Below are 27,374 nucleotides of genomic sequence, written 5' to 3' on the forward strand. Positions count from 1 at the left end.
CCACATCCAGCAGGTTCACCTCCAAGATCGTCTGAGACCAGCCACCCAGACAGCTGCTGGAACAATTGGTTTGCACAACCAAACAATTTCTGCACAAACTGTCAGAAACCGTCTCAGGGATGCTCAACTGCATGCCCGTCGTCCTCATCGGGGTCTTGACCTGACTCCAGCTCGTCGCCGTAACAGACTTGTGTGGGCAAATGCTCACATTCGATGGCGTCTGGCACGTTGGAGAGGTGTGCGCTTCACGGATGAATCATGGTTCACATTGTTCAGGGCAGATGGCAGCTGAGAATGTCCCAGTTCTTGCATGGCCAGCATACTCACCGGACATGTCACCCATTGAGCATGTTCGGGATGTGCTTGACCGGCGTATATGACAGCGTGTACCAGTTCCCACGAATATCCAACAACCTCGCACAGCCATTGAAGTGGAGCGGACCAACATTCCACAGGCCACAATTGACAATCTGATAGACTCCATGCGACGATGTGTTGCACTGCATGAGGCAAATGGTGGTCACACCAGATACTGACCGGTTCTGGGTCCCCAGACCCCCAATAGCGCAAAAAACTGCACATTCCAGGGTGGCCTTTTGTTGTGGGCAGTCTGAGGTACACCTGTGCACTACTCATGATGTCAGATCAGCATCCTGATGTGGCACACCTGTGAGGTGGGATGGATTATCTCAATATAGCAGATGTGCCCACTACCACACATTTGGACTGATTTGTGACCACTGTTTGGGAGGGATGGTTATATTGTGTATCTGGAATGAATTTTAGGTCTCTACGTCCATCCCATGGGGAATGGGAGCAAAAACAAAAGTGTTGCGTTTATATTTTTGTTCAGTGTAAAAAGCAGTAAAGCAATTTATAGCATGGCATTCATCCAAAACCATCATACTGTTAGCTTAAAAAATGAGTAAAATGCATTCAGGAGAAACAAAGAAACATAGTTTCTTCACCAAGTTAAAGTGTTCTTGCTAACAGGTCAGAGATTCAGCTCTGTTATGCTTGTAGTAGCTAATATAGCCTCGAGCAGAGATGAGGAGGCTACAGGAGGGCTGGTAGCTCACTTCTTTCTTATTCCCTCCAGACTGTTTTCATTCTCAGTTTTGTTGTCTCCAGTCACAACTGATGCTTAAGGCAATTTATTAGGTTTTGCACAGTTTCCTCTGGAGACACGGGTCTTGTGTGTTCTACAAAAATGTTGCAAATCCTTTCTGAGACTTGGTGGTGAAGCGTCTCTTCAAAAGTACCTTACAATTCGGGCTATTATTTCTTTTGCTTTTAAATACTTCTTTTCACTGAGCTGCCCCCTATAAGATGGGTTAATGGCAGAAATCTTAAAACCTACGTACATACAATTAAAAGCAAAAATGGTAGAGTTTGGGGAAGACTCTGTTCTCTGTGGATCTCCTTGAAGTAAACTGGTGACACTAAGTGATACTCTGTATTTCTCTGGATAATGCTATGAAGCATGATGATGGATGTTACCAGTAGATTCAATTAATTCCAGCACCATGGTTCTTCTTCACACCCCCAAAGCTCTACAGTCTCAGCTTCTGCCTTGGGGTGGTTTTATTTCCCATCACCAACCCCCTGTATCTATGTCAAGATCCATTTGCGCTACAAAGATTGAGGTCTAATGGGAATCAGCCTGAGCTCAGCTCACTTACTTTTAGCTCGCTGGTGTCCACATATCCTGCTGAAGCAGTAATGTATGACTGAGAGCTCTTTGGAAAATCCACCTGGAACATGTTAACGGTTTGTCGAGGCACTTTCCCTTTAGCGGTTGGGTGGAGGGTCAGCAGGGGCAGTGGCATCCTCTGTATTTTTCTTGGACTCGAGTTTCTCTTCAATCCGACTTGATCCCACTCCGTCCAGCTGACATTTCTCCCTGCCTTTAAGTACCAAAGGCCATCACTTTGCTTTACACTTTTTTTCTGTTCCTCCCTTGTGTCCAGCTTTTCCTGTGCTTATCTCTCCTCTCCCCTTTCAGCTTTGGGATCAGGTCTCAGGCTGACTCTAAAACGGGGGCGTTGTACTAGAGGAGGAAGGCTAAATGACTTTCTGTTGTTGACCCGAAACTGGATGTTTATCAGGACTGGGGCTGCCTGCTTTTTCGCGCTACCTGTTGTGAGAGGGAGATCACAAGTCTGTCACTGCCTTTGGTCATGTAATACACTGCCACCCACACACTGTAAGCATTAAGTGACTTAGTTATGTCCTATGCAGGCTTAAAAAGGCAGGCTGACACAGGAGTGGAGAGTCAGACTGGCACACATACACTGTGAGGTGTGTGATTCACATTACAAAGCAGCTGTCATTGCAAAGTAGAAAAACCATAGTAGCTTTAGTCTTTATATGCTGGTTAAAAAAGGGGGAGGAATTAGTATAGAATAAAACCTGTCCAATATATCTCAGTTTAATAGATCTGAGGCTTATGGAAGATAAGAGAATTTGCTTTTGGAAGGAGCAACTCCTTTAGTGCTATAAACAAACTCAAAATAAACCTTCGAGTTGTTGTGTCTCTCTTGATCTCTTCACACTGTTTTGATGTTAAACTGTCATCGTGTCAACTTGCATCAGCCTACGAGCAAGAAGCAAGCTGGGCCGAACACATACTCTTGTCATCATCTGCTTTCATTAATAGCACAAGAAAAGAGCTTTCATTTGGCCCAGTGAAAAGCCAAAGCAATGATATTATATTATTGGTGGCGGCCTCATTGTTCAGAGAATTGTTTTCTTTGAGCTTGATAATGAATAGGGCGGGACAAAACTCCAGTAAAACTTAGATATTAACGCAGAGACCATCCAGATGACCTTCTGTAATATTGGCAGGCTGATGAAGGGCAGGAGGGACTGAGAGGAATTAAAGAACTTCAGAGTGGCGTGGATTGTCTCAACCCAAGTGACAGCTGGGGTGAAGGTGGCTAGAGGTTGGAGAAATAATCTTAAGTGTAGTTCTTGGGTCAACCGAGAACATTTGTGTGAAAGAGGTTAATTAGAGTCTAGCTACCATCAAGTGTCACCAAAGTGCCATAAAGCAAGGCATTTGAAGCCAGCTGCTGCAGTGGAGATAACAGTATGATTTAGATATTTGGGGGTCTTACCTGGGGAAATTTGGGATAATTTGAGTGACCAACCAAAGTAAATCACGTAACAAAAGGCTTTATTTTCAACAGATGTCAACTAGATTGGAAGTGAATTGTTCCCCATGAATACCAGGATGACTTTCATGTAACCTTATAATGATGACGTTTTTTTTCTTTTTTAAATAAAACTGAATCTCATGACATTTCCATTATCCCTTTTTGAAAGACTATATTATCATTGGCATCAAGATTTAAGGGCTAATGAGGAAAGTGCTAAGGACATGTTGCACTGAAGCTATGTGCTAAACAAATAAAGTAGCAGAAACTAGAAGATGTTACCTTTTATAATTCCATTTATGTATTGCTTATGCATTTGGATTTCTGTTAAAAGATTTCCTTTAAGGTCATAGGTAAAAATTCTATACAACAGGATAAATGTGACCCTAGCTCAGGGGTCGGCAACCCGCGGCTCTGGAGCCGCATGCGGCTCTTTAGTCTTTATTTTGCGGCTCCGGGTGGTTTGGGAAAATAAATTAGAAGTATTTAGCTGAAGTGCATTTTATTTGTGTTTAGTTCTTTTTTTTTTTAACTTGCAGTTCTAAATTGGAAGATTATTGTGATTTTGAAATATAAAAATAAAATTATATCTTATTATTTTTTCATCGCTCAAAATAAGCATCACACTCGCGGAAGCCGGTGTACCCGCCGAAACGCCGTGTATTTATCGAGACTTTCAACCCCAGTTAGGCCAATTATGGATCTTCGGATCCACATTACTGTATGTCAGCAGCTGTTCTCCACCGTGAACTATGTTACAAACAAACACCGCTCACGCCTCACAGATGACAGTTTACAGTCTTGCATAAAGATGAAAGCCCCGATTTACAGACGCTGTGCGCAGAGGTTCGGGACCAGAAGTCTCATTTTAAACATATCACGGCAGACCCGACGATGTTTAGATGAAAATGCTTTTCAGCATCTCTTTATTGACCACTTTTCACAAACGGTTGCTGTACGCATACAGCCGGCTGTAGCTTTTCAGCTCACAGCCCGACACACACCAACACAACAGCAGAGAGAGCACAGACTTTAAGGCAGCGAGGCGTGATTGTGGGTGCCGCTCAGGTGCATCCGACTCCCATGCTGCGGCACTGCAGACCACGCCCCGCCACACACATTAACCAGGTAAAATACATATTTAGGCAGAATTTTGTAAATATCTATTTTTCCTTTTTCAGCAGAATAGTGCAATTTTTTCCAATTACTTTTTAAAAGCCAGGCCAAGGCTCCAAAAGCCCAAAGGTGATATAAGGGTGGCGGCTCACAACAGTTTTTGTTTGCTACATGGTTCATTTTAGTTCAGCTGGGTGTCTTTCCTTTTGTTATACTTCTTTAAGAGTTCAAAATGTGTTAATTACATAAATAAAATGTAATTTTCTCTGTAGCACTTCATGGATTTCATAAGCAACACACCTTAGTTGCTCTGTGGATTCTTTTAAAAAGCAGTTAAAAACGTTTCTGTTCAAACAAGCCTTTTGTTGATCTACGTATTTTATATTCTTTACATTATTTACATTTGATCTTTTACATTGTGTATAATTCTATTGATTGTATGGTTTATTTTAATATTTGTGTACAGCGCTTTGTGACTGCCTGTCTGTGAAAAGCGCTTAATAAATAAACTTTACTTACTTACTTTAGTTGTTCACACAAAGCACAAAGGTAAAAAAAAAACAATATATACAGCGTTATCTTCATTTTAGATGTCAAAAAGTATTTGCGGCTCCCAGTGTTTTTTTTTGCGTGGAAACTGTGTCCAAGTGGCTCTTTGGGTGTTAAAGGTTGCTGACCCCTGCCCTAGCTCCTCAACCCTATGCCTAAACCCCCGAGGACTAAATCACCATAGATAATAATTCCTAACCCTGATGCCATATTAAGGCAAAGTGTTTGATGTGTGTCAGTGGAATCATTATTTACTATATTCCATGCCAAAACCAATGCCAGAACTTGTGGGGAAACAAGTTAATTACAATTTTTACTAAGTGACATATTCTAACTTAGGGTTAGAGGGTCAACTGCAAAGATGAGTTGGACTTCAAAGTGTTAACCAGTTAATTTGGTACAGGGGGCACTGGCGCTTAATTGGATTTTCAGTGAGACAATATAATACATGTAATGTATTTGTTTGTTGCTGGTGTCTGCTTTAACCAGTTATCTCTGTATGCTTATCTGTGTGCCATATATCATCTAGTATGCACCTAATATCAAATTGTTCCCTACTCTACATCAACATTTTAGGTGTTTATACTGTGATCAGCATTCAGACGCCACAATCATTATTTTTAAGCCAGTACGAGATGTCACGGACAGTTTAAATACATTTCTATGTCCCCAAAATTCAGCTTTTGCTATCTCTTTAAAAAGTCAGGACCTCAAAGAGAATTTAATCAAAGCTCAGTGAATATGAACATTGTTTGTCCGCGCAGCATGAGCTTGTAATGAGGCACCCACAGGGGGGAAATAGAAGTCCTAACTAAATAAAATTATGAAGCTATGAATGGATGGGGTGGTCATGAACTCATCAAACACTTACCTCGAGTTCCATCTTAAATCAGCAGCACCTTGCACAACATCATCATCCACAGGAAAGCAAATGAACTAATGATAGGCATGCAGCAGAGAGGAAAATAATTCAAAACAGTTGTCAAGTCATGCAAGGAGAAAGAATAACACTACAACAAAGTACAAAACGGAAACAAGCAAGCTGATGGGACATGAATTTTCATGATGGTTTAATGCACCTCTAAATTCCCACTGTCACGTACATATTCATTTGCAAATGACTAATATATTATGCCCATGCACACGTACTCAACAGTTTTGACTCCAAACGAATGCTAGGTGAATATATTCCGGTAATTTGAAAGATTTTACAGGTAACAACTGCAGTGACATAGATGAAGTGGCAATGGAGTTGGTATTTCATTCAAAAATAGATCCTTGGTATTGCTACCTAACTCAGATTGCAGAGAAATTGTGTAGCTTACCTAAAGCCGTCCTTGCAGGCGTGGCATCACTCTTGATCCAGAAGGAGACCCAGGAGAGAACCACAGTCAGGATGCAGGGGATGTAGGTCTGGATGGTGAAGTAGCCCATCCTCCTGCTGAGGTCGAAGTAAACGGTCATTAACACGTAGTCACCTGTTGAGGAAGGGAAAATGGAATGTGGAAACAACTGGCAAAAAAGTACAAATAATATAAGAAAGTCAGAAAAGATACTATCATGAAGTAATAATGCTGTCAAATTGAATAACACACAATAAATTTAAACTTTGCGTGTCAATACTTATGCAGAAAAATGATGTATATTGTGAGAAAATGTCAACAAATTCTTTTGGAAACCACAGAATAAAGATCCATCTACAACTTCAGAATGTGGCTGAAAACTTCTACATTTTAAACGTTACTGTGATGTCAAAGAAAATTTATATTATAACCAGAAACTTCTAAAAGCTTGCTCTTTCTGCTTATTACTGCTTCCCAAAGTGTAGAAATGCAAAAAAGACTAAACAAGCTGCACAATAACTAAATCCATGACATTCTTTTGGGGATTTAACTTACTGTTAAATGAACAACATTGTGGAAATTGTGGTTAAATTGATAATACCAGTCAATAGAGACCGACACACAATGTAAGTACTTGTGGAAACTATTGCAAAAATAATAAAAGGGAAGCTTTGGAAGCTAGCCTGCACTGTGTGGCATGATTGCTGTAGAGTATTTTCATTGCTCTCAAAAGAAAGAAACCTTTGCTCATTTTTGCAGTTCTAAAATCCTCTTCAAGTTTTATAATACTGTAAGGTGACCCTGCTATTTTTTAGTTACACTTATATCCACTCACAAACTACCGATCTTCATCCCTGAGGATCCCGAGCAGCACACTGGCTCATATGTAATTAAAAAAGTCTGATGTCTAGCTGGAGGCTACATCATGCTGAGCTCTTAACTTCATCTCTGTCATCAAAACAAAGGATGGAAAAAGAATCTGAACATTAGACGGTATACTTTTTTCTGAACTTCATCAGAGCAGCAGTGACACTCACTAGATATTAAACAAAAGCAGAATTGTGCATGATGTGACAGAATGTAGGTGAAGCACTAACAAAAACAGCTACGGGTCAGTGAATGAAAACACCTCCCCAAAAAAGAGGAAAAAGAGATCTAAAGCATCTAAGGCTGTAAAGACCTACCACATATCTACAGACATAGGGATTGGGGCTCAGGATACAGATATATCCAGCCTGTATGTTGAAGTGTCTTTGGACAACATATTAAACCCCAGGTTGTCCTTAATCTATTCATTGAAATATGAATGTATGGTAAAGCACTTTGGCACAGAATAATGTGTTTGACTGGGCAAATGAGACTTGTACTGAAAGTCCTATATAGGTACCGTTCCACTTATCATTGTCTCTGGGCCAAATCTGGTTGGTCAGTCGTAACCTTTTTAGCCTAAAACCCTATACAATGATGAGTTATGACACACAATCTAATATCTCCATGTTTTTGTTGTTTCTACATTGTCAAAATCATGTTGGTCAAGGATCAGCATGGCAACTAACCAATGATGTTGTCTGAGGATTCAGTTATCATTAACCATGAAGATCAGTTAATGCTACTAAAAACTGTTGCTAGCAACCTGATATGAGTAACCTATGTTTGACTAACAGCAAAGCTAACTTGACAATGCATTTATTATATGCTATAAATTAATAAAGAAGACACTTGAAATGCTTACCAGTAAAGAGTTTTATATATAAAAAGGGCATATTTAAATTTTTCCTGCCACATTTCAAAGCTATGACATTCGATGATTGGTCGGTTGCAATGTTAATCCTGGACCAACATTATGATGATGATGCACGTACAACACCAACACGAGGATATCACATACACCCGTTTGGACACCTCAGTATGAATCAGTAAAGATGTAGTTTGATGTTTTTCCATGGTTCTAATGGTTTTTCCAAGGGTACAGGTAGGGATCGCCCTCACAGACCTTTAATGCACATCTGTTTTGTTTTGTCATTTTGTTCTGGAAGCATGCCAAAATATGTTAGACACTGCTCAGATCAGAAAAGACAAACAAAGGTTACCTGCAGGTGGGTAAAGAGTTAACACGTTTTTTGCTCGCTGGAAATATCTTCAGTATGTTTAATTAAGACCATTTTTGTGCATCAAAGTGAAGTAAAACTTCACTGAAATTCATCAAAATTGGAATTTTTGAAGACATCGTTTAGGACATAAAAAAAATCCTTTTTAATTGGTTATAAAATTGCTCTCCACAAATTAATTCAGCACCTTTTTCCAGCTTTCTCCTGTCCTTGTCTTTTTTTTCCCACCCCGCTCTGTCTGTCCTTCATATTTAATCCAGCAAAGGACTCAAAGAGAGGAGCATAGAGAAGCTTAATGGAGCCCAGAAAATAGTAGGAAAAACTTCTCTCTCATGAACAAGTGTATAATGGCACTGTCATCGTGAAAAGAAGATAAATGAGAAGAGTGGCAGAATTTACTCCGCTACCTTTCTAATGGTCCCACTACTGTAGGATGCTTGTTTAGCAGCCAATAATTGACAGGAGTGGGGAGATATTGAGCTACAACTCTTGCTGAACAAAAGCCATTGTTCGGAAACTTTGACAAAGGTCTACATATCACCCGAGTATTATTTTGAATATTTCTGAAGACTGCCTTTTGATAATAGGAGCTATTCAGATGATGTCATTTTGAATAAAACATCTGAATAAGGCAACCTTTTGTCCTCTAACAGCTGAATTCATGCTTTAGATTCAACTGAAATGATCACTTTTACTGGGTGTTCAGTGAAGTAGGAGTGCGGTGATGCTGGTGGTACTGAGTAGGGGGGGATCGCTTACGTGATTACGAATGTGCTCAGGGGCAGAGAGATTGGCACAGCCCTGGCAAGGTTTTGCATTTTGTGATTTTTTTTTTTAAGGCATACCAAATATGACCCCGAGGACCCCTCAGACATTGGAATACACCATTTACTGTCCAAGTGATATTTGTTGAAGCTAGGAATCTAAAATGCCCTTGAAAAGTGTTCAGTACTGGCACCACATTACTTATGCTGCATTCATTTTCTGGGGTCAGAAATTTACAAGTGGAAACTCCAGAGCTTGAAAAATAAAAAAATCCAAAACTCAGCAGCAATATGTGTTTCCATAAGTCATGACCTTAAAAATTACATCGCACTGTCTGATGTAGATACGGTTGCCTCTTGCAGTTCATCTTATATTCAAGATAACACAGACATCCATACGACCTTTATCTCAGGTCTTATTACATGACACTGACATCAGAATGTCAGTAAGAGATTTTTCAGTTTTCAGTCAGACACACTCCTCTGATATGCTGAGACACCCTATGGAATTTTATTTCCCACTGTATCTTATAAGTCTGAAATTCCCAAATTCAGACATCCAAATGATGTTCTTTAGAAACACCCCATGTCAGAGTGATCTAGCCGTCCTAAAAGTTCCCTGGAAGGCCTTCAGTTGATTGAATATGCTGCAGCAAGAGTTCTGATGAGGACTAAAAAAAGAAAGGAAAATCCAAAGTCAAATTTAAAAGGTTTCACCTCTCATACAAGATCTTGTCTGATCAGGCCCATGTTATCTTAACCTTCCTGCCTTCTTGGGACCTTTTTGTGCCACTGCTATGTGTTAAATGGCTGCCATTTCCACTGTGTTCAGTGGAATATAACCAAACTTGCCACAGGATAGTTTTTACCTGTCAATGTTAATATTCCAGTGTGAATTCCTTAAATCAGCCTAAAATGGCTGAGCAGCAGAAATCCCCACACCCATCACCCTGGGGACCATTTTCTGCCCATTGACTTCCATTATAAACGCTATTTTTCAACCCCAAATTATCATCATATGATTTTATTTTTTCTTCTTTTCTTGGATGTCAATGAAGACTCAGGGCCTTGAAGTTTTAATTTTTAAATTGCAAAAAAAATGCAAAAAAAATAATGGCAGGTCAAAATGTATGTTGGTGCCAATCTTTGGTCCATCTAAAGGCCTACTTATAATGACAATCACATATTACTTTGTGGAAATATTTAGTTTCGTTTTTTGGTTTTTGGGGCTTATAACACAGGGCACTCATGTAATAACACTGGGATTTGAAGGGTTAAAACAACGAAAATATAATTAAAACTTTACATGAATATTTCAGGGAGAAGTAGTTTTACAAGGTTGGCTAATTTAAAGTGGAATAAAATATGGATATATGGTCTTTTTATGGCGTGGCTGAGAATGGTCCCTAGGGTGATGGGTGTGAGTTTTTTAAAGGATGGCAGGAGGGTTAAAGACTTCATCGTTCCTTGTTATCCTAACAGAGCTCTTTACTTTAGACTGCAGGCTCACAGTGCTACTGGTTACTAGAGTTGGGAGGCAAAGCCTTCAGCTCTGGTGTTCCGTTGAACCAGCTCCCAGTTTGCATTCAGAAAACAGGACACTCTCCTATAAGATTAGGCTTAAAACTTTCCCTTTTGATAAATCTTATAGTTAGTGCTGGATCAAGAGTACCTGAACCCTTTCTTAGTTGTGTTGCAACAGGCCTAGGCTGCTGGGGGCTTCCCATGATGCTCTGAGTGTTTCTTCTTCATTCCCCTCTTTACACTCTCTAAGTATTGATGCACCACTCTGTATTTAATCTTTAGTTATTATTAATCTGGATCTCTTCCACAGTGTCACAACAGATGGCAGCCTGCTTCTGTAGGGGGTTTCTTCCTGTTGAGTTGAAGTTTCTCCTTTCCATTGTTGCCAAGTGCTTGCTCATAGGGGATTGTTTGATTGGTGGGATTTTTTATGTATTGCTGTAGGGTCTTTACCTTACAATATAATGCACCTTTAAGTGACTTCTGTTGTGATTTGGCACTATAAAAAAATTAATTGAATTTTTATATAATATATAGTTGAAGTAGATATCAATTGTCCTGCTCATTGACAGCCTTGGATATGTTTCACCTATTTCAAGTGAACATGCCTTCCCATCCAAAGTGTCCCTGACTGACATTAAAGAACAATTCACCACTCTACATGTAGGTCTTTTAAACATTGTGAATAAACCTCTGGTCTTTGATGAGAGAATGACGGGGGACAAGCACGTGAGGAACGCCATTGCTGCACAGCAAAATCTCCAGTGTTAAATTAACACTGGAGAGTGTCTATATGGGTCCACACCTCTGAGTGTTAAATACAACACTGTTGAGTGTTAAATTAACACTTTTGACAGTGTTATATGCTTAAAAGTAACCTAGTCAGTTTTGAAGATTAACAAAGACTAACACTGAGCAGTGCTGATTTTCTAACACTGGAATATTTCTAACATTTTGAGTTATTTTCCAGTGTTAGAAAATTAAGCACTGCTCAGTGTTAGCCATTGTTAATCTTCAAAACTGACTAGGTTACTTTTAAACATATAACACTGTCAAAAGTGTTAATTTAACACTCAACAGTGTTGTATTTAACACTCAGAGGTGTGGACCCATATAGACACTCTCCAGTGTTAATTTAACACTGGAGATTTTGCTGTGTGGCTCTGCTCTCAGTGCCTTGAGATCAGTTACCATTTGCGTTTTGTGGGAAACCTAGCTAGCATTAGCACGTAAACAAGAACTCTCATTTATCATCTGCGCATGAGTTTTATCTCGCTAATCACCCCGAACCACATTTGCTAAAGACAAAACTTTTAATAACTCGTTTAACACTTCAGTAATGAAAGCTTTGATGACTGAGACCTAATGCAAATCATTTTGTGTTTTCAGTATTTTATTGCTACTTTTCCTAAAGCACCAGTTGTAAAAATAAATAAATAAATAAATAATTAAAAAATCCTTCCCTACTTGTCATTGTCAACTAATAGTTAATAGATAACTATGCTAGTATAGCTGCACTTAGTCAGACAAGAGCGCAGAGAGGTAAAGACATCCAGGAAGATCGTAGCAAGAGGCACAGCGGTATGTTTCAGTCTGGTCCAATTTGTCTTTTTAAAGACTAAAAGAAGTTTATATAAAACTTGTCAACTTTGTTAAGGAAAAAATCATGGTGCAACAAAGGAGTCAGAAAAGGCTCTCTTGGGGAAGCAGAAGGAAAGGTATCAAGCACATACTCAGCCTTATTGTTAAAATAGATACCTACTCCTACACCAGTTTCTGCTCAACTATTGTCATTGTCAAAGAGTAATGACATCTATGTGACCACTCAGCTGCCAAGCTTACACTTAGAAAATCAATGTGAAAATTTCAAGAAGGGGCAGGAACCCTCCTTTTTTATGCGGGCGGTACCGATCGTCACTTGACTGGATCAAACACTTCTGTTGACAAGTTATTAATACAAGCTGGTGGCAGCACACAATGTGGATGACGCTGGATATGAAGTGCTTGTACAGCAGCGGAAGAGGTGACAGCACTCATCCAGAATCTTTCCATCATTTGTTCAGTGCTCCGTACACACACGTGTGACAAATTTCCTCAAATTAATCATTTTGCCAACGTGCTGAAAGACTTTAAAATATCATCTCCTGCTTTACTCATCAAAAGTAACCTGTATGCATGTGTATAGTAATGTGTGGTGGTTGTGCCGGGCAGTGTGTAATTTTTGAGTAGACTGACTGATACCTCTAGCCACGGGCTTGATTCATCATGCTGATTCTAGTAGAAATAGGAAAGTGTTATACTTTGTAGTAGCTGTGGATTAAGGTGCAAATGAAACTGTATTTTAGAGTAAAATCACTGAATTCTTTATTATAATTATACATGCTGTTTATAAGTCCCTGTGGCCACGTAAGTGACACTAAATAGGCTTGCTCCCTATTCCTTTAGTCAGGAACTTCAAAATAACCAGTCAAATGACTTCCAGGAGGAGTCGCCCGAACATTTCAAACTCCAATTAACATGAATGTCTAATAGGATAAAATCAAGACATGTTCTCATGGATAGATGTTGATGAAAACTGCAACTTTGGTAGAACCACAAAGCCCTGACCGAGTAATTCTAATGTTTAAAAGACAGACATATTTTCCTTAAACATGTCTTCTTTTTTATGGCCACTAGATGACTACAACTGTCTCAAAAAAACAAGCTTTTGCACAAAAATAAGGCTCCCCAATATGTTTGAACTGTTCACTTTTGAAATGGAAGGCAAATTATGATTGTTAAAGGGCACTATAGAAACGACCACCTTTGTCTGAACATATGACCCAAGTCAAATGTCATAGAGTTTAGAGACGCTCTGTTCCTAATCAGCATTTAGTTATTAAAGTTGTTCAGATCTCAGTGAGATTTTAAAAGAGGTTTGTTTTCTTTCCATCTTTAATTGAGCTCTCCAGTTAGGACTAGTTATTTTTTAAAACTGCCAAATACTGCTTACTTTGTGACTGCATGGATCATGCGTGATCCAGATCACTGATATGTTGCATTTAACATTTAACATGATCGTAAAGTGTAGAAAGCCAGTTAATCAGTTCTGAAACATTGTAAAAATTAAGCTTAATCTAGTGTAAAGGTTCATTAGTGAGGCTAATCAAGAATATTTTTTGTTAGGTATTAGCTTTAAATCATGATAGCTGTGATAAGAATGCCCCACTGTAATCATTTAAAATAAATTAAAAAAAAACTAAAAAGCTAAGAGGTTGTATGAGTGCAGACTGCAGAAGCAATAAATATAGATAATGCCGTTTCAGTTTCACGTTGAAGGTTAGAGCAGACTTTTGGGAGAGGAATGTTGTCCCATTTTTGTCTGATACAGGACTCTCAATGGTCCCGGATCTTCTTTGTAGTATTGCACCAGATGATCTGGACTACAGGTTCATCCCCCAGACTCTTGATGTCACTTTTCCAGATGTGCAAACTGCCAATTCCATAAGCACTAATACATTTCGATCATTGCCACAATCAGAGATGGTGGTGACAAACTGGATGTCTTTAGTCCAGATTTTAAAAAAAAGAAGAAAAAAGACATTTGGCCTTTTCATTTCATTTCATTTCATTTCATTTGAAAAGAAATGAAATGAAATGAAAAGACATTTGGCCTTTTCCCTTGCATACAGAGATTTCTCCACATTCCCAGATTCTTTTCATGATATTATGTTTTATAGATGATGCAATATTCATGGTTTTTATAATTTAATGTTTAATGTTAATTTAATGGGACATTATTCTAAAATTGTTACACAATTTATAGATTTTTTTTTTCTTTTTAGAGTTTAGTGAAACTCATCAGATAGTTGTTCAGGCTCACATTGACAAGAGTTGGCATAATAGAGACAAAATGTGCAGTGTATCTACCATAAATCCCGGACTACAGAGCGCACCTGATTAAAAGCTGCATGCTCTAATTGTAGAAAGAAAACCAATTTTGTACTTGTACAGGCCGCACCGTATTTTAAGCCGTATGCGTTTCACCTGTAATATGAGATATTTACAGAGAAATACTACACGTGAGGATTTTTAACGTTTAATTTAATCCGTAAGGTAACATAAATGTTATGGTAACATACAAAAATACATTCTGCAAATGCTTTTTTTTCCTCGAACAGCGCCTGTAACACGGCTACCTTTAAGTATACGTACGTATCGGTAACACACAAATTACGTTGCTTATGGGTTTTTTACGGAGCAGTGCACAAACAACATTACAACGTCTCTTAACAACCGATAAAAATATATACCGTATATATACACTACTTATCATTTTGATTGGTCTACTGTTACCAGGCAAAATGTTTTTGGCCGCATGGAAAAAAAAATGCATTAACCGCACGTCAGTATAAGCCACAGTGTTCACAGTGTGGGGAAAAAGTAGCAGCTTATGACCCGAAAACTACGGTAATTAGTTTTTTATGAGTATAACTCCTTGTACCTTCGTTTTTGGAGTCTGCCAAGCCCTGCTGGTTGTCAATATAAAAATGTCATATTAAAAAGGGATTCTTGCAATCAGATTGTGTAATAAAGGGAATCTGATTCTTTTTCTCTGCAGCGACAATCTTAATCACAGCACAGTCAGTCCAACATAAAACTACTTTGTTTTTCTTCCATTTCACCTTATAAAACTATTTCATTATACTTAATGTTCCCATTAATGTCTAGGATGATATATGTTGTACTACTAAAGCAGATTAAAGGCCTATTAGAAGTGGAACAACAGGAGTAAATAAAACAACTGTTTATTGTAGCTTGAATTGTTCTCCGTATTTGCACTCCACAAGTTATTGTTGCAAATACCATAATGCCATCTACCTTATGTAATATTAATGCATACTATAATATGAATGAATATGTGGAGGCTGGAGCATTGTACCTTCCCAGATAGACGGCCACCAGGTGCAGCATGGTGACTTTTGGGCTCTAAATGTGTATCGTAACAAGCAAACCCTGTGTTTACATTTTGCTTGGACAGTAATAACCCCTCTGTTTATACTCTTCTGCAGAATAATTATTAGCCTGAGTGGGCTGTCCTACAGTTGTCTACAGACTCTGCATGCCATACTACTTTCCGTTTGGGAAGCTGCAAGGAAAATTCATGGGAAAGCTGTTTTATTAATGAGCTCAGCACAAGTCAGCTTGCCCCTGCTTTCAACATGTATCAGAGTCTTCCTGTCCTAAGTTTTAAAAGTTTTCTACACTTTTGTAAATATAATTTGAGTAAACTATGCCATCACAGTGCAAAAACTATTAATAATTTATTGAAGGGCTGCTTTGAAACTACTCATTGGGCTATCCACCCGCTCACAATGAACTATTTTCTGGTGTTTGCCATGTAAAATGCTAGTTTAAGCAACATTTGGGATGCTTTAAGTTATTTTTCGATAGCTGAACCACTGCCTAAGGATTGGTAACAAACTAATTGTTGGGATGAGATTCTGCTGATGCAATTTGTTCATTTTGTAAAGAAAACGCCTCTAAATGTTACTTTTCTTACTCATTTTTTAATTTGTTGGCTATCCTGCAGGAGGACGGAGGACTCACTTTTGGAGAAGCCTGCATATATGTCGACACCAGCGACATGCCAGTGATGGTAAATTAGAGACCAACTCCAGTTATTTGAAGAGCCAAGTGATTCGTATGGTTTTGGTTAGTCAGTAGCATCGCTTGGCTAGTGATGAGTGGCCTGGTCTGGTTTTTAACTGCCTGGAGATAAGTCCGTAGCTAAATCACTTACTCACTCAAACACAGAAATAAGCTTCTCTGACCTCACAGCAGTATTATTTTTGGGGGGGATTAAGGGACCTTGAGTAGGTCTTAATGAGTGAACTGAAGGTTTCCCCAGCCAGGTTTATCCTGACCTATGGGCTCTCTGATCCTCAGGCTGCATAACGATAATGAAAATGTTCTCTGAAAAGTTCCAAGACTGAACTATAATATTTAATTTTAACATGTGTGCAGTAAATTGTCTGATTTAATTGTCTGATTTGCTGATTTAGAAGAAGAGCTGAAATGAAACCACATGGGTTTTAATGGTAGAAACCATCATTTTTATTCACAGGTATTAGTAACTGTAGTTATCAAACTAAGTTAGCTCTAAACATTATTTGTTTAGCTCAAGGAAACCTGTAAAGGATAAATCTAAAAGATAAGTCAAACCTTATCTGTAAAAGATAAGACAAATGTTCCGGCGCCCCCCGCGTGTGGCAGCCTGTTACAGCAGCTCTGCTCATTCTGAGCTTCTTTCTTATCTTCTCTTTATTTTCTCGTAATCTTTTGTAACTAAAGTTTTAACAATTTTTTAAAAACAAATTTCCCACGAGTGGGACTAATAAAGGTTATCTTATCTAAACTATAGACCATACATAAAAGGTGGACATCATAGGTTTGTAGAGGTACTAAGTAACTATAAAGATAATAGAAAATGTAACACACCAGATTGATGTGCTTGGAGAAAAGCTTCCTAGGCTGCGTTTGGTAGAGTGTAAACCTTCCCAAATCCACTTAAGACCGGAGCAGAGCTGTTAAGTTGATACGATCCAGGTCCAGCTTTCACACAGTAGTAAAATCCTAAAAAATGAATGTGTCAGTCTTCAAAATACTATTTTCAGCATAACCTGTAAGCCCACAGACTAATGTAAACCTGTTAACAACAGCACCTTAAATTGGAGTGTTAAGCTTTAATCCATTTGTTACAGTTTTGCTCTTGTGTTATTGCTTTAATAAACATCACTGCTTCTGCTTCAACTAAATCGACTCATCTGCTGTTAAGCGGATTGTTAAGCTACGAGTGGGCAATCACTGTTCAAGGGAAGGGAAAGGATCAGAGACCGCACAATTAAATTTTGTAATGTCTGTTTGCCTGCTGGTAGTGGTCATGTCCGGGTTAATGGCCAATATTGAATGACTATGAGAAGGAACATCATATGGAAAATGCGAATCGTGAGGAGGAGAGTGAGGGCTTGGGATTTTCACCTTTCTCTCAACAGAAGAAGTCTTTGTAAAAAGATCTTTGAAATTTTTCTGCATAAAAGGGCATCATAAATGCTTTTGGAGAACTTGAAGTGGGATGGTTAAATAAAAAGCTGAAGTGTTTGGGATTCCACATCGGGGCCTTTTGAAGAGGACACTGCTGAATTGATAACGATGGTGGATTTGCAGCGGGGTGTCCCCAGTGGCGCTGTGGCCAGGGATCTGTCCACTCCGTCCTCATTAAAACAGCCCCATACCCATGTGTTTATGAGGGATGAAGGGTAAAGCACAAAGAGGGAGACAGAGGGAGAGGAAAAGAAGGATAAGAAGAAGCGAAACGCAGCACTTTCGAGGTTTGTCATGATGTAAATTAATGATAGGTATTTTTAGCTGGGGATCTAATCATCATGTGTGTGGAGACAGCACTCCAGCAAAGTGAAACAGGAAAAAGAAACGAGGTAATAAATGAGAAAATGGCTAATTTTCTTGAACAGCATGAGGTAGATGTGTAGGTTTGCCATTGCTTTTGAGCAGCTCAGCAGAAAATTAGCTTGGATGTGTTTTGACGATACAGCAGGAGTCCAGGAAAACGTATAATCTATAAGGCCGTCACTGTTGGAATGAGAGTGTTCATCAGTCACTTTGATTTTTCATTTTGTATTGTGATCAGAAACACAAAGATGAAACACTATTTTTTTCTTATATATAAACAGGGGATTTCATCAGTATTCACAGTGGGTAATCAATCAATCAAAAAACCACAAGGTATAAACTAGAGATGGCACGATACCACTTTTTTATGTCCGATACCGATACCGATATCATAAATTTGGATATCTGCCGATACCGATATGAATCCGATATAGTGTTTTTTAATCAACAAAACTGTTTTTTAAAATATCTTGCTGCATTTTGCAAGTCTGCAAGTTCATACTCAAGTTTAAAACAACAACTACACTAAAGCTATTCTGTTATACCTGTATACAAAAAAAATATTTCATAGTTCAGCAATACTGATCAATCTAATAAACTTAGACCTACACCATCCTCCCTATTCTGGTATTTTAAAGAGTACTTAGCGTAAATATTAAGCAACCGTAAATATTGAGCCCTTGGTACTTCTCCAGTAGGGCTGGGTATTGTCACTGATTTCTAGAATCGATTCAATTCCGATTCACAAGGTCCCGAATCGATTCGATCCACGATTCGATTTAATTCGATTCGATTCGATTTAAATCTGGGAAATTTTGACAGTCAGAGATATAATTCAGATCAGGACATTTACATATTTTTGTATCTATAAAAAGGAAGCTGACACTCTCAAGACTTTATCCAAGGTGTGAGCATCACAGCAGATGCCTTTGTGTCAAAGTAGCTGAAGATAAAACACAGAAAAACATGTAGGTGATTTTCCTGGCCTGGGATTTTATAAAAATATTCTGCAGTACATCAAAAACGAAAGAAAACCATTAATTAATCAACATTACCTCTGACGTTACAGCGGTTTTATTAGAGACATGGCTAAGCATTTTGCATTTTGAATAATTTTAAAAAGTTTCAATTTGTTCAGTATTGAACAGCAGAAATGAGGTTTTCTTTTCGGAAGAATGTAAAAGGGGAAAAAACAGCGGCCGACAGCGCTGTAAGCAACAGTAGACTTGTGTAACAAGCAAGCGAATAATGAAGAAAGGGAAACTGTTCGAGAGAGAGGGGGGGGGGGGAGAGAGGGGGAGGGAGAGAGGGAGAGAGAGAGAGCTGCGCATCGCAATGGAAGCAAAACAGTAAAAGAGTGAATTCATGACGATGTTTATGTGAAGCGTTTGGATCTTCTTTTGCTGCTGATTCGGTCAATATTGTTTGGAGAGAGATCAAACTAACAGCTTTAGAATCAGCGCATAAAGGGCGTGAACACAAAGCGCGGACCCGGATCAGCGAGCTGTCGGCTTTCAGCCCCGACTGTGAGAAAGGCGACATCTAACTGATTCTGATCCGTGGGTCGCGCTGTGTGTTTAAGTCTATGTGCAGAATCCCTGTACCTGCTCTCATTTACTGTTTGGTGGTTCTTGAAATTTTGTGAGATGTCACCAGAGATTCTGGCATTTCCGACAAAATAAATTTATATTAAAAAATCGATTCAGGATTTTAATGAATCGATTTTACGTTATCCAAGCCAGAATCGATTTTAATCGATGAATCGATTATAAAAACCCACCCCTATTCTCCAGCTTCTCGTGTTCCTTCTTCCTTCGAATGTTGGAACACTGAGCTACTAGTTGTTTCGACGTCATTGTGGATGTTGGGTATCGAAGAATCCATAGGTCCCTCATCCTATTCATGTAGCCCCTTCCGCCGGGGTTACTTGCGTAGTAGCATTCCAACAACGCCCTGTTTTCGTCTCTTGCCCACCGAAGCCTTCTTGTTCCAGTAGCCCACTTTTCGTCAGGGTGCCCTGGTTCCTCAACACCTGACACGGACCTTGTTGATCCGGGCGACGTCCGAGCCGGCATGCCTTCATATTTATCTGTCTTGCTCATGTCTGCGGTAGGCTTGCTTAGCATAGGCTTGCTTAGCATATATATATATACCTGAGGCCTTGGAAACTGCCAAGCAAAGACTCACAGCCTTGGCCAGCCGCTTGAGGAGGTACACCAGAGAGATAGAAGGCAGGAGAATAAACCAGCTGTTCTCCACAGAACCAGCAAAGGTGTACTCTCAGTGGCAAGGGAACAATAATAATAAGAGAACAGCACCACCAAGGCTGGAGACGGAGCAATACTGGAAGAGCATATGGGAGAAGGACGCAACCCATAACGGCAATGCTCAGTGGCTAGTGGATCTGAGGGCAGACCAAAGTTACCTCCCTGAACAGGGTCCAGTAACCATCACAGTGGCAGATATCCAAGAAAGGGTCTCCAGAATGAAGAGTTGGACAGCACCAGGGCCCGACATGGTTCACGCCTACTGGTTAAAGAAGCTGACTGCACTCCACGAGCGTCTGGCAGCACAAATGAACCAGCTGCTAGTTAACGAGAGACACCCGGAATGGCTAACCGAAGGTCGGACGGTCCCAAGGACCCCAAGAAGGGACCGGTCCCCTCCAACTACCGACCAATAACCTGCCTCAGTACTACATGGAAGCTCCTGTCAGGCATCATATCGGCTAAGATGAACAGGCACATGGGTCAATACATGAGTGGGACACAGAAAGGAATTGGCAAGAATACCAGAGGCGCAAAACACCAGCTACTGGTAGACAGAACAGTCAGCCGAGACTGCAAGACCAGACTGACCAACCTGTGCACTGCCTGGATTGATTACAAGAAGGCCTATGACTCAATGCCCCACAGCTGGATACTGGAATGCCTAGAATTGTACAAGATCAATGGGACCCTAAGAGCCTTCATCAGGAACTCAATGGGGATGTGGCGTACAACACTAGAGGCCAACTCCAAGCCCATAGCACAAGTCACCATCAAGTGCGGGATCTACCAAGGAGATGCTCTGTCCCCACTGCTGTTCTGCATAGGCCTGAACCCCCTCAGTGAGATCATTAACAAGACTGGCTACGGATACCGACTACAGAACGGAGCAGTTGTCAGCCACCTCCTGTACATGGATGACATCAAGCTGTATGCCAAGAGTGAACGAGACATCGATTCACTGATCCACACTACCAGGCTATACAGCAATGACATTGGAATGTCGTTCGGACTGGAGAAGTGTAGTCGGATGGTAACAAAGAGAGGGAAGGTAATCAGAACTGAGGGGATTGAACTACCAGAAGGCAACATTGCAGACATAGAGGACAGTTACAAGTACCTGGGGATCCCGCAGGCGAATGGGAACCATGAAGAGGCCGCTAGAAAAGCTGCAACCACCAAGTACCTGCAGAGGGTCAGGCAAGTCCTGAGGAGTCAGCTGAATGGTAAGAACAAGATCCGGGCCATCAACACGTACGCCCTGCCCGTGATCAGGTACCCTGCTGGGGTAATAGGCTGGCCAAAGGAGGAGATAGAAGCCACTGACATAAAGACAAGAAAGCTCCTTACCATGCAAGGAGGGTTTCACCCCAAGTCCAGCACCCTGAGGCTGTACGCTAAGCGGAAGGAAGGGGGCCGGGGACTGGTGAGTGTCAGCACAACAGTCCAGGATGAGACAACGAACATCCAAGAATACATTGGGAAGATGGCCCCAACTGACCGAGTGCTCAGTGAATACCTCAGGCAGCAGAAACCCAAGAAAGAGGAGGGAGACAAGGAACCATCATGGAAGGACAGGCCCCTGCACGGTATGTACCACCGGCAGATAGAGGAGGTGGCTGATATCCAGAAATCCTACCAGTGGCTGGACAAAGCTGGACTGAAAGACAGCACAGAGGCACTAATCATGGCAGCACAAGAACAAGCTCTGAGTACAAGATCCATAGAGGCTGGGGTCTATCACACCAGGCAAGACCCCAGGTGCAGGCTGTGTAAAGATGCCCCAGAGACAATCCAGCACATAACAGCAGGGTGCAAGATGCTAGCAGGCAAGGCATACATGGAACGCCATAACCAAGTGGCCGGCATAGTGTACAGGAACATCTGTGCCGAGTATAACCTGGAAGTCCCGAGGTCAAAATGGGAGATGCCCCCAGGGGTGGTGGAGAATGACCGAGCTAAGATCCTGTGGGACTTCCAGATACAGACGGACAAAATGGTGGTGGCTAACCAACCGGACATAGTGGTGGTAGACAAACAGAAGAAGATGGCCGTAGTGATCGATGTAGCGGTTCCGAATGACAGCAATATCAGGAAGAAGGAACACGAGAAGCTGGAGAAATACCAAGGGCTCAGAGAAGAGCTCGAGAGGATGTGGAGGGTGAAGGTAACAGTGGTCCCCGTGGTAATCGGAGCACTAGGTGCGGTGACTCCCAAGCTAGGCGAGTGGCTCCAGCAGATCCCGGGAATAACATCAGAGATCTCTGTCCAGAAGAGCGCAGTCCTGGGAACAGCTAAGATACTGCGCAGGACCCTCAAGCTCCCAGGCCTCTGGTAGAGGACCCGAGCTTGAAGGATAAACCGCCCACAGGGGCGTGCTGGGTGTTTTTTATATATATATATATATATATATATATATATATATATATACATACATACACACATATACACATACATATATATACACATATACATAAATGGATTCCCAAGGTATATGGTCTGACACAGTTACCTCGTACCTAATAGTCATGTTTGCTAAAGCTGCATGTCCATCAGCTGTACAGATACAGTGGTCCAGCCATGATGTACTATGCCAGGCTTCACTTATGTATGTATAGCTATCTGCAGGCAGTAACACTTTGGTAGACAAAAATTATATTAGATATTATATTAGAATTATCCTAATATAATATCTAATATAATTTTAATATAGTTCAACAAATAAAGTTCCAAACAAAATCTAGGTAAATTCATACTTTTATTTATTTATTTTTTACCATACTGATAAAGTTTATAGTTAAGGTTGGACCAGGTGACCCCAAATCCTCCCTTAGTTATGCTGCAGTAGGCCTAGGCTGCTGGTGAAGTTTTCCATGATCTTTGTGTTTCTTTGCGCCACTTTATATTTAATCATTAGTTATTATTAGGCTTTTGTGAAGGACTGTGGTTGTCCCCTCCCTAAGCCTGGTTCTGATTTCTTCCTGTTAAAAGGGAGTTTTTCCTCCCCACAGTTGTAGAGTGCTTTCTCACAGGAGGTCGTTTGATTGCTGGGGTTTTCATTGTATTAATAGAGCTGACTGTTTTTATGATTTGGTGCTATATGAAGAAAAAAATAATTATTTAACTGTTCGAACTATCATTTTAAGAAAAAAAACAGTAGCTCATTTTAAATTTAATGGCAGCAACATGCCAACTGCTTTGCAACTAGGTTTGTTAAAGCATGTATCCCATCCGTGTATGCCAATCAAGCAGTAGTGTAGAAAAGGTCACAATAGCAAGTCTTTTCCAAAAGGTGTGAAACATCCACAAATTGTGTGGGTACAATGCACAGACACACATATCTACTAATTACTGATAAGTAACAATCTGAAAAAAAAAAAAAACACTAGGAATTCACAAACCAAAACTGAATCACAAACTTCTTGCATGGCTGGAAATTACCGAGGTTATGTTCAATTACTCCAGTTAGTGGAAATGAGATCTAACAGACCCTGAAGCTATAAAAACCTGTATCAGAGCAGTCAAAGCAAAAATGACCTAAAAGAAAATTAACTACCATACAGATGTTATAAAGGGGGAAACTATACATAGAAGTTAAAAGTTGGGCCTCTATCTTTAAGAGTCTGTAGGGACTGACTTGATTATGAAATCAGCTTCCCAGTTGGCTTCATTTGGTTTTTTAAATATATCATTGTACTTGATGAACTCTCACCTTTGTTCTTTGCTGAGGCAAAGCTTTGGTTGCACTTTCAGAACATAATATAGCAAAATTTCATTTTTTTTAAATTGTACATCAGCCCTCCCCACTAAAAAGCATAAAAATAGATCTGAAACAAATAAACTAAACCAGCACCAGCAAAGAAATTTCTGTTAGGTCGAATATTTCTTTGTTGTAACAATGATTCTTGGCAATAAATCTTATGCTGTTGGAAAGCCTGTTTATTTCCCCTTAGATGATACAACATTAAACCCTTGACATTTCTCTGTCAATGCCAAACAGTTTATTTTGCCATTGACTGCTGTTTGGTGTGATTTACTGGATTGGGTGATTGAAGTCTGAAGAAACAAATCAAATTATCCAAATCAGTCAAGGGTAGTATGTTTACAGCAGACACCAACTGAACACTATAGCAAGGTCCATGTTCACAGATGCCGCTATTTGTAGGTACACACCTGATTTCACCTGAAGTTCAAAACAAGAATCAGTAGCACAATAAGCTGTTTGGCACTCACAGAGACAATTTGGTTGGTTTTTCAAGGGCACAACCCACATACTCAACTCTGCATTGTATTTTTCTTACAAATGTGGCAAAATTTAATGGGAAATAAATATGCTTATCAAACTATATAAGATTTATTGCCAAGAAGCATTGTTCCAACAAAGAAATAACCGGCCAAACATACGCTTCCTTACTTTTTATACAGTTTATACGCTGTATTTAAGCACTGGAAAGAAAATGACTACAAAAAAGGACAATGCTTCTACATTTTGCAAAACAAGAATAAAGCAGTACAACTTATTATCACCTTAATTTGATGCCACTCCCTGTTATCACTCTCCTAATCATACTCTACTTCCTCAAATATTAATGAATGAAGGTTCAGCTCTTAGAAAGCTGAATCCGGTCACATTATGCAGATCTGAGCACGTCTCTCCGAAGACAAAAGAGCACATGGCTGAAACCACGGGGAACATGCAACTCATAAACAAGGTTAAAAGGGGTTAACAATTGGTGTGAAGTGTTCTTCGAGATAGATCCGTCGTTCATTATGCCTCATTTTTAAGCCAGTCAGTATCAGTTTTTATCTCCAAGGGTCATGTGGAAGAATGAATATACATTAAGAGCTTGTCCCAAATGTGCATGTAGTTATAGGAACTTGTTGGGGCAACAGTACTTTTTTCTTTCCTAAACTTACATTAAATTGTCAAAGTATACAAGGTCTAACAGCATGGGAAGGGAGATGGAAAGAAGTGAATAATTAAACTTCCTTTTTAATGTTTAATCTTGGTGATTAATGTCAGTGGAAAAACCTATTTGGCCTTACACCCGAGGGGAATACTTATGAGCTTTGAGCTTGTAGTTATATGATTACATTTATGGGCATGGTGCTAATCTTAACGTGTGCGAAGCTTGAGGCGCCAAGGTAGTGAAGCAGCACGAGAGGCTGAACAGTTCTTCAGCTTAACTGTGAACCCCTGACAACTCCAGTTGCCCTGTGACCTCCACTATTGCCTATTTTCTTTAGTTTCTTACTATTATTTGTCAAAAATGAATGAAATGCTATAGTTCAGCACGTTCTCTCTCACTGAAGTGAAGAGTTCTCAACCTTTCCTTGAACTTTTCTCAGCACTTTACTTACCAGCCGTAGTCGTGAGGACATCCGTAGTGTTTCTGAGCCCCATGAAGTCAAACTGGTAAAGCCTCCAGTATTTCTGATCAGATGTCTCCACTGAGTTTCGCTTCCATTTGTACACAATCTCATCTCGTGGGTAGCCGTCTAGAAACCACATGGAGAATTTGGTGTAAATGAAAGAATATGAAAGGGAGAGAAAGGTAGAAATAAAAGTTGAAATAAAGAATACAGAAAAGATTGTTGCAACAATGCAGTTTTTATTTTATGCCTAAATTATATATGTTATATACAGCCAGTTTTTGTTAGTAGTTGAGTGGACTGCAGACCAACTGAACAACTTGTTTCCTTGAAATCTATTATGTACAACCATAGTGAACAAATTCTCTTGAATTATTTACTGTAGTTTTCATCTTAACCTCTTAAAGTAACATACATCCGATGGCAGTGTTGGGAAGGTTACTTTTAAAATGTATTCCACTACAGATTACAGAATACATGCCCCAAAATGTATTTTGTAACGTATTCCGTTAGTAACGTATTCTGAATACTTTGGATTACCTATTATATTATCATGCTTTTTACAACTACATGAATGTGAATTATTACTTTTACTGAAGGTTACTCGCCATACCAATACCGACTAGATTTTTAAATCTTAATATAAAATGAGTAACAGTAGGGTGGACATTAGGTAAGGCTGCATTTTTTGCAGCGATCTCATATAGAAAACTGTTTCATGCGTATATAAAACAGGTCTGCGGCTCCGAACCGTAGTAAAGGGACCTCTGGCTAATACGTCGGGTTCTGTGTTGGGCTCGTAGCTGAAAACTAGCTTTAATTTGTTATCTGGGTCAGCTTTGCTAGCGAGAGACAGAGAGAGGCGTTGAAAGGCTGTTTCAACAGAACTTATTGTTTCGGAGAAAAACACGAAAAAACTGTACAGTCGAGTCTTAATAGCTTACTTACAACTGGGCTCGTCAGGCACTCTTTTTGGCTGCAGTGGTTATTATTATATTTACATGCTTCCAGCTCCCGTTTCTGCTCGGTGACAGCTCATACTTTTCCACTCTCCTTTTTCTCCCTCCCTCGCTCACAGACACATAACGGGTAAGGCAGTCCATTCTCCCTGCAGCACGGACTACACTGCCCATGAGGCTACATTCTTAGGGCGATGCCTATAACACTCTGCCTATTGCCTTCATATTAAATCATTTTTGTGAATAATTTTTTTAAAATATTTCTTCACGTCATTATGCAGCCGCAAGTATATGGCGTTATTTTTGTGAATATTACAAAAATACATTTTTTTGCATGCAGCAATGAGTTTTGTTCACTCAAATTTAGCTTTTCTTCGCTCAAAATAAATTTCTCCTCATAACGCACCTGCAAATCTGTTTTTACGTTTTGTTTGGGGCATGGAAACCAAAAATAGAGAGGGCATAGCCGAACATATGAAACAGGAAAAAACCACCATGTAATCCCTTTATTTCAGCAAAGTAACTGTTTTCTGAATACCACCTTTTTAAATGGTAACTGTAATGGAATACAGTTACGCATATTTTGTATTTTAAATACGTAACGGTGTTCTGACAAACCATCCTACTTTGGCAAAACGTCCTACCATAAGTAGTTTATGCACATTTCTGCTGTCACAGAGTAACTCCAGCACCAATTTAAGTAGGTATGACGGTTTGCCACTTAACTTTGCCCATTAAAGTATGCTTGTAGGTAACATTCACAA

At 39.8% G+C, this 27,374-nt stretch overlaps 1 protein-coding gene across 2 annotated transcripts in view; it reads right to left on the bottom strand.

Moving 5' to 3' along the window:
- LOC146681618 (gamma-aminobutyric acid receptor subunit gamma-3-like) overlaps nt 1–27,374 on the bottom strand; it is a 177,567-nt gene that overhangs the window by 23,661 nt on the left and 126,532 nt on the right. For both annotated transcript variants that reach the window (XM_085447684.1, XM_085447685.1), the window contains exons 7-8: nt 25,640–25,777; nt 6,149–6,301 (exon numbers count right to left, since the gene is read on the bottom strand). In XM_085447684.1, the coding sequence (XP_085303810.1) occupies nt 6,149–6,301; nt 25,640–25,777 (291 nt within the window). The remainder of the gene's footprint in view (nt 1–6,148; nt 6,302–25,639; nt 25,778–27,374) is intronic.

The sequence above is a fragment of the Copadichromis virginalis genome, linkage group LG23 (assembly GCF_057382275.1).
Source record: "Copadichromis virginalis isolate Kocher_CV1m ecotype Utaka linkage group LG23, C_Virginalis_male_GT1.1, whole genome shotgun sequence".
Lineage (NCBI taxonomy): Eukaryota > Metazoa > Chordata > Actinopteri > Cichliformes > Cichlidae > Copadichromis > Copadichromis virginalis.